The 15,546-nt window shown below is 42.8% G+C and overlaps 1 protein-coding gene across 1 annotated transcript in view; it reads left to right on the top strand.

Moving 5' to 3' along the window:
- SORCS3 (sortilin-related VPS10 domain containing receptor 3) overlaps positions 1-15,230 on the top strand; it is a 311,734-nt gene extending 296,504 nt beyond the window's left edge. The window contains exons 22-28 of the mRNA XM_010564990.1: positions 1,105-1,228; positions 3,933-4,045; positions 5,937-6,068; positions 7,977-8,076; positions 10,179-10,284; positions 14,403-14,563; positions 15,166-15,230. Of these exons, the coding sequence (XP_010563292.1) occupies positions 1,105-1,228; positions 3,933-4,045; positions 5,937-6,068; positions 7,977-8,076; positions 10,179-10,284; positions 14,403-14,563; positions 15,166-15,230 (801 nt within the window). The remainder of the gene's footprint in view (positions 1-1,104; positions 1,229-3,932; positions 4,046-5,936; positions 6,069-7,976; positions 8,077-10,178; positions 10,285-14,402; positions 14,564-15,165) is intronic.
- Positions 15,231-15,546: the final 316 nt, after the last annotated feature.

Genomic DNA, 15,546 nt, shown 5'->3' with positions numbered 1-15,546 from the left:
AATGCAGGCAGGTTGACAGTCTGATGGGATGAAGCGCAAGAGCTGGAAGGTGAATGTTTAGGGGTTTTCCTCTGGAAACAAACTGGCAGTGTAGTGAGGGGACAATAGCAACGGTACAATGGCTTCCTCTGTGCTCTTAGCCCTCTGTGTGCTTTTGCAATGGAGGCTAGTATCACTACTTCCATTTTAATGGTTTAATCTAAACCAAGAGATTTATCTATAGACCAGCTGTCAGATCAATGGCACTGCGAAGGCTACACCTTTGATTTTCAATACACAAATCTATTTTCCCGAATATGGTGCACTTTTCTCATCTAGGTGCGCATCAGTGTGAGAGTTTGTGGTGCTATCAAGGACATTTTTGTTTGAGAAGGTGCAGATAAAGTCAGCCTTCTCTGCTAGGGCTCTGAGCTGGCTAAATTCAGGTCAACTTTACTCTGGAAATCATTCGGTCACATTCAGACAGCATTGCCAGCAGGTATTATGCCATGCTTTCATCCTTCTTAGCATGATTTGCCAGCTTATGGTTGGAGCTAGCTTACAGACTCAAAGCACGGACAGGGCAATGCTGGGTGCCCTCACTCTGACCTGAGCAGAGTTGCTCTGAGATAGATAGATGGGTTTGTGCTCATAAGAGCAAGGGCTGGCCCTGAATCTGAACAATACGCCTTGTTCAGATGTTCAGAAACATCTGCAACGCTGGTTTGAGCTGGACTCTGTTTTGTACAGCTGATACAGCAACTGTGCTGAGTATGCATGTGTGCGTATGTGTGTGTGTATACAACACTGCATTCTGCAGCACTAATTCTGTAATTGCTGACTGTGCTCTGCTGAGGTATTCATAGCATAATGGGTTGCAGTTCAGAGGAAGAATATTTCAGGAAGCATTTACTGAAGTAAGATAAACATTTGCCTATGGGACAGTTTTCACTGGGTGGTGTTTGGGCCACATTTAGGCCTTAGCAGGACATGCAAGCTCAGAGCACCGTTCCTGTATCAGGGAAGAAGGATATTGTGGCCTGGTGGATTAGTTAGGTGCATGTTGTGATCCTGAGTTAATCTCACCCTGATTTTGATACCGCTGTCTGTGTTTATCTCTTGCAGCCCCTCATCACCTTGGAGAGCAGCATCTCCTACATCTTCGCTGTGGAGGGGATGAACACTGTCACTGTGCAAGTTGCTGCGGGCAGCACCCTCATCCAAGACACCAAGGAGATCGCAGTGCATGGTACCCTCAGCCTTTTGCAATCAGATCTCAGGGGGCTGTCTAGAGGTGAAGAACAGGCAGTCACTGCTCAGCCAAAATGAACTCTGTGAACTCCCTAGTGCCTGGAGGAACCTCTGAAGACAAACTGTAAACAAGTAGCTCAGATGTGTCATGATCACAAAATACAGAAGTGAATTGGATGGGGCAGCTAGCCAAATTTGTAAGCACAGCACTGTAGTAAAGAGGCTGGTGTCTTTGCCAATTGGTCTGTCTGCACACCCTGATGGGGAACTCCCAAAAGAAAAAACACTTAGAGCTGTAGCCAGACTGCCTTCCCTCTGCTTCCTAGCTGTGGAAAGAAGTAGTCATGGTGAATAATTAAGGTGGCCTGAATACAGCTGGTGTTTCTCTTTATACAGTGACTGTATAAATGGCACGGGTCTGGAGGGGTCTGGAAAACAGGGGGCAGAAATGACTCTCTGGTTGGTATCTCTGCTCATCTTCCATGCCACAGCTGGAGGTCTGAGTGTGCCCACTGGACTTCCCTGTGGTTAATGTTTGGTATGTTCTTGCCATATCTGCATGTCATGGGCTCCAGACAGCACCCTTTGGCAGACCACAGAGCTTACCCTGCTGGAGGCTTGATAAAGGCTGAGTGGAAGGGCTCTCTCAGCAGTTTTGGCCAGGACTTTAGGATTTCTCCAGAGAATAATTTCCACCCTGGGCTAGTCTTCTCTTTCCTTATCCAGTTATTGGCATCCAGCATTTGAGGGCAAGCTTTTCTTTGGATAGCAGGTTTTATTGAGAGACCTGGGTTTCAAATAACTCGGGTTGCACTGCGTGGTTGAACTATGTGTGTCTTGTTTCAGTAATTAAATATAAATAAATATCCTGCTGGTGGCTGGAAAGCTGCATGCTCAGATTTAACAACCAGCTAAATAGATATTTATTGATTGCCTGGCTGTGAAATGCAATGGGTTTTAATAATTTGTTAATATGATTTAGTAATACCCAAACTCGCTATTAGCAAATGAAGTAACCCTCTGCTTGATCATTTTGAGCATTGCAAAATGCAGTGTTTACTTCGGGGAAACTTGCATCTTTCCACTAGTTTCTGGAATAAATCTGAATCAAGTGTATCTGAGAGGGGTTCCCGCAGGTGATCTTGATCATTGCTCACAGTAGGTCCCACAGAGTGCTCCTCACTCCCTGTCTTTAAACACCTCATAAGAAATTTTGCCCTTCTATTTAAAAGATCCAGAGCTTTGGGCTTTATCACAGAGAGAAATTGATCCAGGTGGAATGTCCAAATAGTCCTGTGCAGTGCCATGCTGCAGACTGACCTGGTCTAAGGAAGGAGTCCTTCCAGACACCCAGTCTGGTCATCAGTTCAAGTCTCAGTACATAAATGAGTGGCACCTTTGCTAAACATGCTCTCTGCTAAATTTGTATCCTAATCTGTGTCCTGTGTTAAGTTATTATGGCTCTAGGCAGGAAGGCATGGCTCTCTGGTGTTAACAGTGCAGGAGATTTATTCAGGGTTTTCTCAAATTGTGATTAACAGCCCAGAATTTACTCAAAAAATAAATTGTACATGGTACTGAGGGTTCAAAAGTCAAAGGCTCTATATATCAGGCTCTGGGTTAAGACTTAAGAACTTGAGGGAGTTTCCCTGCTTGTTTTATTTAATAATATACTGCACCATCTAAAAAGAAAGAACAGATCTTACAAAAGATGCAACATAAATGCTGTGCTGGCACATCCCTGCTATTCTGTGGATTTCCTCATTTATAGTCTTGCTGGTTTATCTTGATCTAAAACCGGTACCTTCTTACAAATGATTAATGGTACTTACTTGAAGTATCTGGAGATCAGGTGCTTCAAGGTGAGGCACAGCACATCTCCAAAACCAGAAAGGAGAGTCTTCTACCCTGAGAACTTATATCTGAGTGTGATTCCCATCCTGGATCTGTGCCTCCCACTGGCCCAAATCCATTGTGCACAGTTGTCATAAGGATTCCAGGCTTAGTCTCTGGTGACACCAGAGGGGATAGTTGGAACTGGAGAAAAATTTAAATTGTTCTGTATTTGAAGTCTAGGAAGTTTTTCCTCCTCCCTGCAATCAGTCAGTTAGGAAGTAATTTCAAAGTGTTTCATGAATAGCCATTGCTTGATTAGCCAGTCATTAGCACCACTGGGTTCTGATTTGTTGGGGTATTAACCACTCATGGCTTCCCTCCAGGAGAGCAAACAGATAATACCTGCTTTTGAAAACATTACTTACAGTAAGTGTTTGCTCTGCAGAGCACAACGCATGCAAATGCACAGACGTTCCAAATTTCAGTCAGATGCCGCCTTATTTAGTGGTCAACTTCCTTATAAACAGAGTCTGATGAAGTTGAGTGGCAAAATTACAAAGCCCAGAGGCATCATGAAGGGAAGTTATCCTCTCACCTCTCTCATTCTTGCTTCCATTTCTTCTGGGAAAAGCCACAAGTTGGCATTAGGGCAAAATGTCCTTTATAAGAACTGTTATAAGGATTCTTTCCTTGCAAGCTTTCTGTCCTGCTTAGTGCTAGCTGGCCCCTTTTCTTCATTCAACCTTTCCTCTCTCCCTTGCATTAAGATAATTTAATTATGGTCTTCCTGTTGTCTTCTGCACCTTTGGCTGTACCCTGAACACTGCCCCTTTAATCTGTTCATAAACACTGTTTTTCTATTCCAGAGTATTTCCAATCTCAGCTCCTGTCGTTTTCTCCCAACTTGGACTACCATAACCCTGACATCCCTGAATGGAGACAAGACATTGGCAAAGTCATCAAGAGAGCTCTAGCACAGGTGAGCATCTGTTTCTGCATCTGTACTAACATTGACTAGGCTGTTAAAACATGCACTTTTTCCACATGCTAGCTTAAAAGAACGGGGAAGAACAGCAGTAATGAAGCTATCATTTTAAATCGATAAAAAGCTTCTTACTATGCTGGATCTTTTTACAGAGGTAAACTATATTGGGAATTTTGTGGAAATATTATAATTACTTTTATTAATGGTCTTTTTAGCTTTTAATATCCCTGAGGACTTTGCAAGTTCTAGATTGTAATAGTATCTTTATTATTCTTATTTTGCCAAATTGATATTACAGTATCTACTGTTTTCTACTCCAAGCATTTGGGTAGTGTTACTGTGTGTTGTTAAACAGCTGATCCACTTCATCCCAGAAGACAAACATTGTAGTATGTTGGATGCATGAGGAAGATAATTTTACCTCTTTCTGATACTCAGTCAGGAGTTCCACATGCAGCTAAGTGTAGCAACTGGTGAACATTATAAATCTCTGCTCCCTTTCCAGCTGGGGCAAAAAAATGAGGATTCAGAGTGAAAATAAACTTACCTTTAAAATACAGGACAAAGAGAGACTTCTGTCGGTGGAAGATAGTGAATCTTCCTTTGGGATTAATTAGAATATGTAAACTAGCACTCATATTCTTGCAGGAAAGGGGACAGAATAATTTATGATATCAAATAGCCAGGGACTTTGGTTTTGTGTGAAATCAGGAGGTAGATTTAGGCAAGCTTTTGTGTTTTTTACATTCTGCCAAAAATGTATCTTGGGGGTTTTTTGCTTCAGCTACAGCTGTTCTTAGAAATGGAGGCTGATTATTTTTACTGGGAAAGTACATTCCTGCTCAGCTTTTCTCAACTGTAGCCTACTCAAAATTCACAGTTTATAAGAGTTTCCTTGATTGTTTTCCCATCCTGAGAAAATACTAAGTTCATTTGTTTAAACTGTTGTTCCCTTTTACTGTATGAAAGGTCAAGCTTGCAGAAAAAAGAAATTAATTAGGTTGTAACTATGAATGGTTACAGACAACAGTAGAAATAATGTCGAAGTGCTTGCTAGTATATCCTTTTGTGACTATTTGGTTGCAGCCTGTGGTCTATGCTTATAGTAGGACGGATCACCAGGAATGGGCTATCCCATTGATACATTTCGGGAATGTCCAGGAATGAGGCCAAGGAGCTTGAGGTGGGATAGGGCCAGGGAGCTAATGGGGTTAGCCTCATATAGCAGAGGGTTTCTGAGGGAGGAGAGGCTTCCTGCCCTGCTGAGGATGCACAGCTTGGATTTGGGGAGCGAGGCCAGTAGCCTCAGTGGGCAGGTCATGCTGAAGACAGCTGTGAGAGTCAGGTGTGGAGCTGACTCTTGGTTCAGCAAACTGAGCAGTTCCTAGCACAGCCCTCCTGATCAGCCCCAGTAGTAAAAGGTCTCCCAGTGGAGACATTAAGTTATTCATGTATGGCAAATGCGAATCCCCATAACATGATATTAGAAGGTGATTGCAGGCAATTTTCCTCATATGTCCCTGTTAGTTGCACACTTACCAGTGGTTGCTCTGAGCCAGACTCTCTGGATCTGTCTTTGGGTCATTCTTTTGTAGTGAGAAGGTCTATACGGAAAATTCAGATCTGGAGATGTTGTAGGTTTGGACTTTGGGTGCAGATCTTCGGGTCCAGGGGTGTTGCAAGCCTACATTTAATTCTAGAAATGGAGTGAATCATTAGCAGAGCCTCTGTTGCTGACCCACCAAATGGGCAGAACAGCTCATTAGGTCCACAACACCTACAGTGGAAATGGCAAATAACAGTTTGATGGGAGCACCGTTTCCCATAGTGAATGGGAACATCAGTAACAGAGTAGCAGATAGAGACCTTTTTACTTTTCTTTTAGGTGACTGGTATCCCTGATGAACAGATCTTGGTAGCTGTATTTCCTGGGCTGCCTACTTCTGCCGAACTCTTCATACTGCCCCATAAAAACACAACAGAGAGGAGGAAAAGCAGTGAGGCTGATCTGGAGCAAGTAAGGAAAGGAGGATTCATGGAACATTCATTCCTATCATACCATTTTCAGATGGGCCTCTAAACCTGTGCAGCATTGGAAATGACTTACAATAAGTGTGATGGAATTGGATGCATCTGGGACTGTGGCAGTATAGTTTATGGCATTAAAGAAAATGATTTTCAGAGGAAAAACCAGCTTTTCTAATACCTCACTGAGATATGTCACAGTCTACCAGCAGTGGTTCTTCCTAGATCAGTGGTGTGTCCTTATTACAGTAGTTATGGCCAAAGGAACCTTGAATATGTACTCCCTTTACTCCCTGGAGGAATGCTAATAGACAGAGGCCAAAGAAGCAAGATAATATACTGAGGTTTACTAAAAATAAATCAGGCTCTTCAGCTCATATATCACTAGAACAAGACCTCTCTTTTCTGCAGCAGCGAATGGCGTGTGCAAACTATATTTGGAAGTTACAATATCCATCCATTTAGATAAATAGGTAATTACAGTGATGAATAGCAACAGTGATATGCAAGCAAGGGAAGAGCTAGGAACAACAGCACTAGTCTGCTGAAGCTTTCGTGCTAGAATTACCAAGTGATTAAATCGGCTCTATAAAGGCAAAGGAGTGAAGTACTGCTGGAAAGGCTGCTTAGCTCTAGCTAATGTTCTTGTATGTAGCATTTTTACTGTGTGCAAGCTATGTGTGAGCCCATCTCCAAGTAACTCTTGGAGGAGTAACTCTTCTGTGATCAAACATTAAATAATTCAGAGCACTGCTGAATTCTGTGGAAGCTCTTGTCACCCATGGAGCAAAGTCAGTCCCCTCAGAGTAGTACATTTGTCCTAGGAAGCTAACAAATCTGGCCTCTTAAATTTATGGTGGTGAGTGTGCAGGAGAGATGCATTGCGGTGGCAAGATTTAGAAGGCTTTTTGGAGGGATTTTCTTGGAGTCATTGCCATCCTGTTCAGTAAGATCTACTCATATCAGAATTCCCTCTGAACAAGCTGTTAAGTCAATATTTCATATACCAGTATTATGCAGACATCTCGGATTAGGTTTCTGACTAGCTGACCATGAGGCCTGAAGCTCTAGTGCCCTAATTTTATTTGATGGTCTACTCAGTTGTACTTTGGCACCTATCATTGGCTTCTGCTTGAGGAGCTCTGCCCTGGAGAGTGGGCCATCAAAACTACTCAGTAGCTGTGCCCTGACCATCAGAACTACTCTAGGGAGACCAGGCATTAACAAACTCAGGCTCCAGTGTGACATGCCAAGTATGTGCTCTGAGGCAACCAAATAACACCTCATAGCTGGGTTGCTGAGCCACGAGTAAACTCCAGTCCAAGGCGTCTCTTCTAAATGAAGGAGAAATATGGCAAGTTTGCCATTAATCCTCAAAACTGGATCATCTCATCCCCAACAGCCTATTTAAGCAGGAGCTGTGTGACTAGGATTGTCCTGAATCAATGTGAGTAAAGTGTTACTAGGCTGTACTACCTAACTCAGTTCCATCATCCACCAATGAAAGGCCAATAAGTCAATGAATTCCAAGTGCATTAGATCAAACTCACAGGACATCGTGGAGGGGGGTGAAAAGATCCTTTGTTCTTTTCCTTCCTCTCCTATCCCCCCAAAAAAGAAAAAAAAAATTCTAACTTTCTTTGTTTGCATCCCAGGAGAGGTATAATAACATACTCTGTGTCAAAAGTCCTGTAGGGAGACTTGCATGCAATAACACTCAGTTCCATCTAAAGCAGATGTACAAGTTTCTCTCTACTTCCTCAGTCTTTTGCTTCCCTTCTCTCCCTGAAGCTGGTAAGAGATGTTAGTCACCATTCATAGGCTACATGCACTCCTGAATGTTCTCCAGAGCTTGCTGTCTTCTGTATTGTAACCACTGTATCTCTTATTATTTCATCAGGTGGTAGAAATCCTTTTTAATGCTCTCAACCAGAACCTGGTCCAGTTTGAACTGAAGCCTGGTGTTGAAGTTATTGTCTATGTTACTCAGTTAACATTAGGTGAGTGTGGAGTCAAATGCACAGCTGTGGTTCTCTTGAGGCTTCAGGCAACTCCAGGAGAAATGGTCTACATCAGAGCACTCATAGTTTGATATTGCTACTGGGATACATAGGACTGATCGTATTGAGACATTGTCTGTGGTAGAAGCAGGAAGTGTTACAGAATCCAGCGGTGGCATCTTCATGTACCAGTTTGTACAAGTGTTAAAAGTACCTGTTAAGAGTTCCCTATGGCTTAATTAACTAGTGCATTGATGTTTTCAAGTGTTTTAGAAAATCAGGTGAATGGTGTTCTATTAAGCCCTCATTGGGCACCTGTGGAATTCAGTGGGAGTATTACTAAGTTTCTTGGATATTGGATCAAATCCTTATTGCAAAGGGCTTGTTAATGTTATGACTAGCCAAGAAGCTTTCCTTATAGGGGCAAAGGGAAAAGAAGATCTAGGCCTCTTACAGGGAATATGTGCCTGAATATTGATTTCTACAAATTAGAACTTATTTAAATATCAATGCTACCTATCCCCATTTTCACACAGAGTGATGAATAGTCACTTTAAGTTTCATCACCCTCTTTGCTTTAAACCACCCTAGTGTGAAGCTTTCAGCTACTGCTGAGAATTTAGCTCTCGGCTATTGCTGAGACAGTGATGACTAGAGAGGAGATGATGGATTTATTTTTGCCCTTGCTTTTTATGACTACCCTTGCAATTATCTGAAATGTGGGATCTTGTGCATGTGAAATTGCTGATAGCCTCTCTGAGAGACTAGGATTCATGTCCCATGATAATACACTTCAGCTTCTTTTTACATGAGACTCTCAGAGAGCCAAGAGCTGGGCTAAACCAAAGCTTGTGACCTATCCTACAGGTAATGCCTTTCTGCCTTCACTCTCTGACTGTTTGGGGATGAGAGTCAGATGTTAATAGGAGTGGGCTGCAATTAATTAACTTGAAAAACTGGGAATGAGATCCAAATATCTGCAGTCTCCAGGTTCAGAATCTGGGTTTGTGCTAGTAAGACACTGTAAAGTGTGGATTTAGTTTACAGTGCTCAACTATTCTCGCCCCGGCCACCCTGCCAGTGGGTGTGCTGCATTTGTTTCATGACGATTCCCATAGTATTTTGACTCAGGTGAAATGACAGTCAGTTCTTTTCCATGAAAGAGTCTGTAGAAGTAGTAGAAGCAGAATACTGGTAGGATCAGACTCTTAGTGTGATTTGGGGTGGAACCAGAAATGATTCTATTTGCATAGACTTTGTTCCTGTCTTCTGGGTGACAGAAAAAGAATAGGGAACAGTAAAAAACCAAAACCAAATATTTATGCAGAGTGAGAAACACTCAGCTGCTACTTATAATCATTTACGCGTCATTAGAGACTTCTCATCAGACTCTTGATTCTCAGCACAGTGCTCAGGCCATTAAGATGGTCTGTTCCAATGAGCTGTGGGAATAGCTGCATAAACAAGGTATAGTAATACACTTTATTTAGCCTGCCCAAAATGTCAAGGATAGATGGATCAAATCTCCAGAATGTTATAATGTAGTGCATGCTTGGGTGCAGGATTATTGCTCCTCCACATTATGAAAACTGACAATTAAAAAGTCTCTGAGGTCCAATACAAGGATGAACCTTGAGGCTTCTCACAAGACTGGATCCCTGTCACACGTGAGACAGACATATGTCCTTGGAAGATGGGAGTCGTGCTGTTCACGGATGCTCTGAGGTAGCTTCTCCAAAGGGGAATAGACACGCATTAAGCCACACTTCACAAATCTCATTTCCGCTCCAGTCCCTGGAAAAGCCTGAAAAGAAATAGCCCAGAGTGTTAACACAGGAGTGATCAGCCATTCAGCTAAGCGTGGCTTGCTGTGCCTTTTCACTGGGAGATGTTAGACTGCACTGTCTTGAAAAAAGAGCTTGGCTTTCAAAGGACAAGAGAGTCAATTTGTTTCCTACTGATTGGTCTTGCCGAAAACAGTATGCATTATGCAGTGGTGATAAAGCAGATGTGGCAAAGACAGAGTTGAGCTCAACTCTCTGGTAGTTATGTGTTCCCTAATAATATCTTGCAAACATAATGCTCTGCCTTTCCTCCTGCAGCACCCCTTGTTGATTCCAGCACGGGTCATAGCAGTTCGGCGATGCTGATGTTGTTGTCTGTGGTGTTTGTAGGCTTGGCTGTTTTTTTAGTCTACAAATTCAAAAGGTAAGTTGAGAAACTTTGGGGGATGGGAGGAGGAGACACTGTGTGGTTTACAGGAAATCTAGGCAGAGCAGTGCCCAGATTACAGATGCAGACCAAATTATGCTGGCCTAAGGCTTGGACCAGTGTAGTTCCCTATTTTTCATATATAAAGAGAAGACCATCTACTGGCCTTCCACCACAAACTCAGTGCTCTGAAAGCTCACCAAGAGCTCAGAAATCAAGCTGTGACCTGCTTCAGCAGATGTGTTTGAGCCACAGACCAGAAATGGGAACCCTGTGTGCTCACGGAGTACTGAGCTACACAATGCAGACTTAGTCAAAAAATCACGTGATGGATGTCTTCATACAGTCTATATCCACCTGGCCAACTGCCTTAGTGCAGCCATATCTCATTTGTATCTTGCAAAGTGAATAGTTTAGTCTTGCAGAGGAACAGGTGTGATTATGTTAAGGGTGGCAGACTCAAAGCCAGAAAATTTTGTGTTAAGCGTCAAAATGCCTTTGGGAATCTGTGCTGAGATTTTCTTTGCCAGATGTTAATATAAAACTTTTGCTTCTAGGCAGCAGGCAGGACCTGTGCTGGGCCGTGGCACTTTGCTGCTGCAAGCTGTGGAACAAAATATGGGATAAGAATGGCCTGTTTGCTGATGGGCTGCCTTATGAGAATATATTTTAGGCAGATGGAGCTCCTGAGGAGGAACTTTGCATTCAGTACAATGCTTACTGTGTTAAACGGTCTCTGTGCCCAGATCCTGCCCAGTAGCAAAATATTGTATTAGAAGCATAAGCTGAGTCTGACTTAAAAAAAAAAATCTGGACATGAGTAGTTCCTCCAAATTGGGAAGGTAGAGCTTTTCCTGTCTAGATTCCAGCTATACGTTTCTCTCTCCAGCTCTTCTGCAGCCCAAGATAAGGCTAGTACTCTCCAATGATGTTAGTGGGATACAAACAATATTAAAAATGGAATGATAAGACAAGCATGTATCCTATCTCCAGGTTTAAAGCTCCCCTCATTTCTAACCTCTTGCATTAACCATTGTCAAAATCAGTGGGAGGCACTGCTTCTAGTGCTTGATCCTGTGCACATCAAAATCTGTTACCAAGCTCCCACTGAAGTCAGTGGCCCAGGACAATTTCCAGAGAACCTGTGTGTGTGAATCTGCTCAGGTGCAGATTTCCAGGCCTTCAGCATGACTTGCTTGTTGCAGTCTGAAATCCTCTCTCTGCTTCTGTGAGGTGGAATACAGCTTCCCAGGTGAATCGGGAACGGGACATGGGACTTGTTTTAAGGCATTGACTTAATAATGTGCTGGGGAGGCAGCTGATGATTTCTCTCTCACTCCCAGATGTAGGGTGAGGAGGGCAAAGAAGTCTCTCTGGGAGGTGTGTCAAGACATAGGTACAACCCTTTGTAAGATGTGCTTTCCTTTGTGTCTTGGTGAGACAGATTCTTAGGTTTGGCCTAATGTCCTTGGTTCTGTGGTCAGCAATCTGTTACCAGGGAGAAGGCTGCCAGAGAGCAGTGAGGAGCCTGGTAATGCACTTTACTTTGGCAGTCTCCAGGTCATGTTATGCTACTACGGCTCATAAAACCAACTCTTGTACTACTTAAGCATCCTGAGCCTTGAGCATAGCAGCCATCAGCCTTGTGCTGTGCTCCAGGGCTGGGAAGACACTGCCTTGTTAAAATCTGTCTGAAAATTGAATGTATTACAAACTGGGAGTGTGTGTGTGTGGGGGGAAGGTGGTTAAACCATCGATTTTGCTTAGGACAAACTCAGGTCAAAATGACAAAGTTTAGGATTAAGTCAGATACCCAGAGTGTCATCAGCTTGACTTTTCAGAACAGAAAGCAACTTTTCAGCTCTGTCTAGAACCTCTGGCTCAATGGATCAGAAGTGAGAGCATGCAACAATTGTTAATGGAAAAAGGAGGTGAAAACAAAAGCTTTCCTCTAGCTCTCAGTGATGCAGAGGTGTTAGCCATATGTACTTTTCTGATTAACAATGATCCCAGCCTGAATACAGAACTCCCATTTACAGGAAAAGGTTGTGGGGAGAGCATGGGCCTGCATGAATTTTTAATTCTACAACTTTATAGAATTGGTGCTTTGCTGCTTTGCACACAGACTCCTTATTATGAGTCCGTCAAGTTATAGACTCAGCAAGCATGTTAAACACTGCTACCAGAGAGATGCTTGTTAAGGAGGTCTGGAAGGAAGAGGGGAAAATAGGGAAATAATCTTTAAAAAGCCTGTTTTGGTTTTTTTTGTTGGGGTTTTTTTTGAGATTGAGTATATAACATGTCAATACTATATGTGTATGGGCAGTGAGTAATAGTGGGGCAATGGGGCAGTCAGTGTGTACGTGTCCTGGGACAGGCATGCAAGAGTGTGTGTGTGTGCATGTGTGCTCAGAGATGTGCAGTGGGACGTGGCCACCTGTGTCTGTGCTGGGAGGTGCAGCAGGATTAGGTGTGTGTGTATGCATGCACATCCATACAGCTGTCTCAGTTTCTTTTTTCCCTAACTCTCTGAAGTACCCAGAGGCTCTCTGCCTCACAATTCTAAAGAGCTTTTCTCACCTTTTCTCTCAAAGGTCAGAAGACTATCACTTCTCTACCATTGCATTGTTTGGAAGCAAAACTAAGTCTTCCAGTATCTCCAGGCATGTTCTCATATCCACATCTCTACACAACTCCAGATGTATTTTGGGCACTTAAATCCTATGGGAATGCGTTTGTCCTCTCTCATCCAATGTGTGCATTCCCTGTGTAGTGCTTAAGTCTTCTAGTGATCTGTAAGGTGTGTCTGAAGGTTAGAAAGAGAGGGTAGGAGGAAGGGAGAAGAACATGAGGTTTGTTAACTGCTGCTAAACATCCCAAATATGTCCTGACTTACTGCTGGTTAAGAACAGAATGCCAAATCAAGCCAATAGCACAAGTCGTTTGAGGCCACAGCTTCACTGGAGTAAAATCAGCATAGATCTATTGAATTCATGAGAGTTGAGGCAATTTCCACTGCTTTCAATCTCTGATATATCCAGCAGCAGACAGGTTAGCATAAAGAGATGGCATTTTATATAGTCTCTTTTGAACACATCTTCTTTCTCCTGTGTGCTTTAAGGAACTGAAAAAGTCCTCTGAATTTTCCTTATTTTAACAGTGTGGACTGCATGGCACAGAGTCCTTTTAAGGCCATTAGAAAAAACAGTCAGTCACCTTCCAACAGGCAACTGCACACAGATAATCCTAGCAACCCCCACGATGCTTAACACAGTTCCCTCATTTTAAACTTGCATTCCTTCAGGGATTACTGTCTAACTATCTGTCTAGGCTTAACTATCTAACTAACTGACTTTCAAGGATATTATTCTAGCAGTCCAAGTTAAATTCTCTTGGAAGAAGGAAGAAGAAATAATCCCTTCACTTTCTTGGCTTCCTGAGCAGCAAGGGAAAATAAGTCCCTGCAAACTTGCATGGCAAACTGGTTTTGCAGTGAAATGGTAACAAATAGACTTTGGGTAGATGTTATGAGGTCCAAGTCTTTTCTGTACTCTGAGGCAGGACCAATTCTTTATAGCTCTTCCTGATGTGGCAATTCCTACTGAGTCAGTGTGGGCCTGCCAATAGAAACAAGCCTAGCAATTTTTTCTCAGTTGATAGTAGTGCTCAAATTGATTTTTACTTTTGGTTTCCAATGCACCACTGATCATGTAATAAATACTAAGAGAGTTGGCAATTGCAGCTGATTGTACTTAGTAGATTGCTGCTCTCTGAGCTGGGTGCAGTGTCCGCTGTGTGCACAACTTCTCATTTAAAAGGGCAGGACCAGAACATTTAGTTTTACGGCTGGAGGAGCCTTTGGGCACAGGATAGGCAGGCAGTGGCCTGAGATTTGGGGTAGCTTTATGCTAGTGTTGGAATTAGTGGATGCTACTGGCACTTTCAGAGCTGAACATCACTGTGGTGCTTTTACCATTCTGAGAACTGATACTCTGCATCACTGCCAGTGCTGCATTTCTGGGATTCGTCTCAGTTTAGTTGGTCTGATTAATCAATGACATGCCAAGGATCCCTGTGTTACAAAATATAACCTCTCATTTTCCTTTCCTGTGCAGGAAAATCCCTTGGATTAACATCTATGCCCAAGTTCAGCATGACAAGGAGCAGGAAATGATTGGCTCTGTCAGCCAAAGTGAAAATGCCCCCAAAATCACGCTCAGTGAGTTCACAGACCCTGAGGAGTTGATGGACAAAGAGCTGGACACACGAGTGATGGGTGAGAGACAGCCCTCAGCTGGGGCTTTTTTCACAGTCTGGGTGAGGATGTCGGTCACTGGGGTATTAGGAAAGGCAGCAACTGTGACCCCAGGTACAGGCAGAGCCTCAGGCACTGAGATAAATTGTTAATCCTTCTTTGCAACTTGGTAACAGGGAGTTTTCTTTACAGTTTTTCAGCTTTTCTCGCAGTGTTACATGACCAGGCTAGGAACCTGGCAACAGCAATAGGTACACAGGAGTTTGTAGTGGCTGTGGCTCACACCTATGCCTCCTCATGACCCTGTCTCTCCTGCGGAGGGGTCCCAAATTCCCCGAACCCTCAGAAGAATCAGCTGAGCCAAATTTACGCTGTTGGTGTGCTATCATTATAAGTGAATATGTCCCTAATAGCTTAATGAGTTTACTGCTCATCAACTGAACTGTAGTAACATGTTTTCTGCATGCTCCATGCTTATTGCAAATACAAAAAAGGACGTGTTACTTTTAAGCACCTTTTCTCTCTTTACACTTACACAAGCACATCCTATGAAGAAGTGAGAAGCAATATAGACCAAACTGTTGAAGCCACTGCACTGACTCTCTTCATTTTCTCCTCCACAGGAAGCATCTCAACAATTGCCAACAGTGAAAGCACAAAGGAAATCCCCAACTGCACTAGTGTTTAATACTGAGAATCCACTTGGTCTACAACATTTCTGACTTTTTATTTGTAATTATTATTGTTATAATAATAATTATTATTATTATTATGAAAAAAGAAAGAGTTATATGTCATTATTATCATTTGGGAAGGGATGGGGTGGGCTTTTTCTGTTTACCAGGGCTGCATTCATAAATAGCAGGGGTTCTTCATATTTAGGAAATGCTTATCAGATTAGAAAGAAAAAGCAAAGAATGAGTCAAGTGTGCAATGGGATTTGAATGCCAGCCTCCAGTTAAATACAGAATGGGAATTAAGTATTCAAATCTAACAGGTAGGTA

The sequence above is a fragment of the Haliaeetus leucocephalus genome, unplaced genomic scaffold (assembly GCF_000737465.1).
Source record: "Haliaeetus leucocephalus isolate CR32 unplaced genomic scaffold, Haliaeetus_leucocephalus-4.0 Scaffold184, whole genome shotgun sequence".
NCBI lineage: Eukaryota > Metazoa > Chordata > Aves > Accipitriformes > Accipitridae > Haliaeetus > Haliaeetus leucocephalus.
This window is presented reverse-complemented; position numbering and strand designations above follow the sequence as displayed.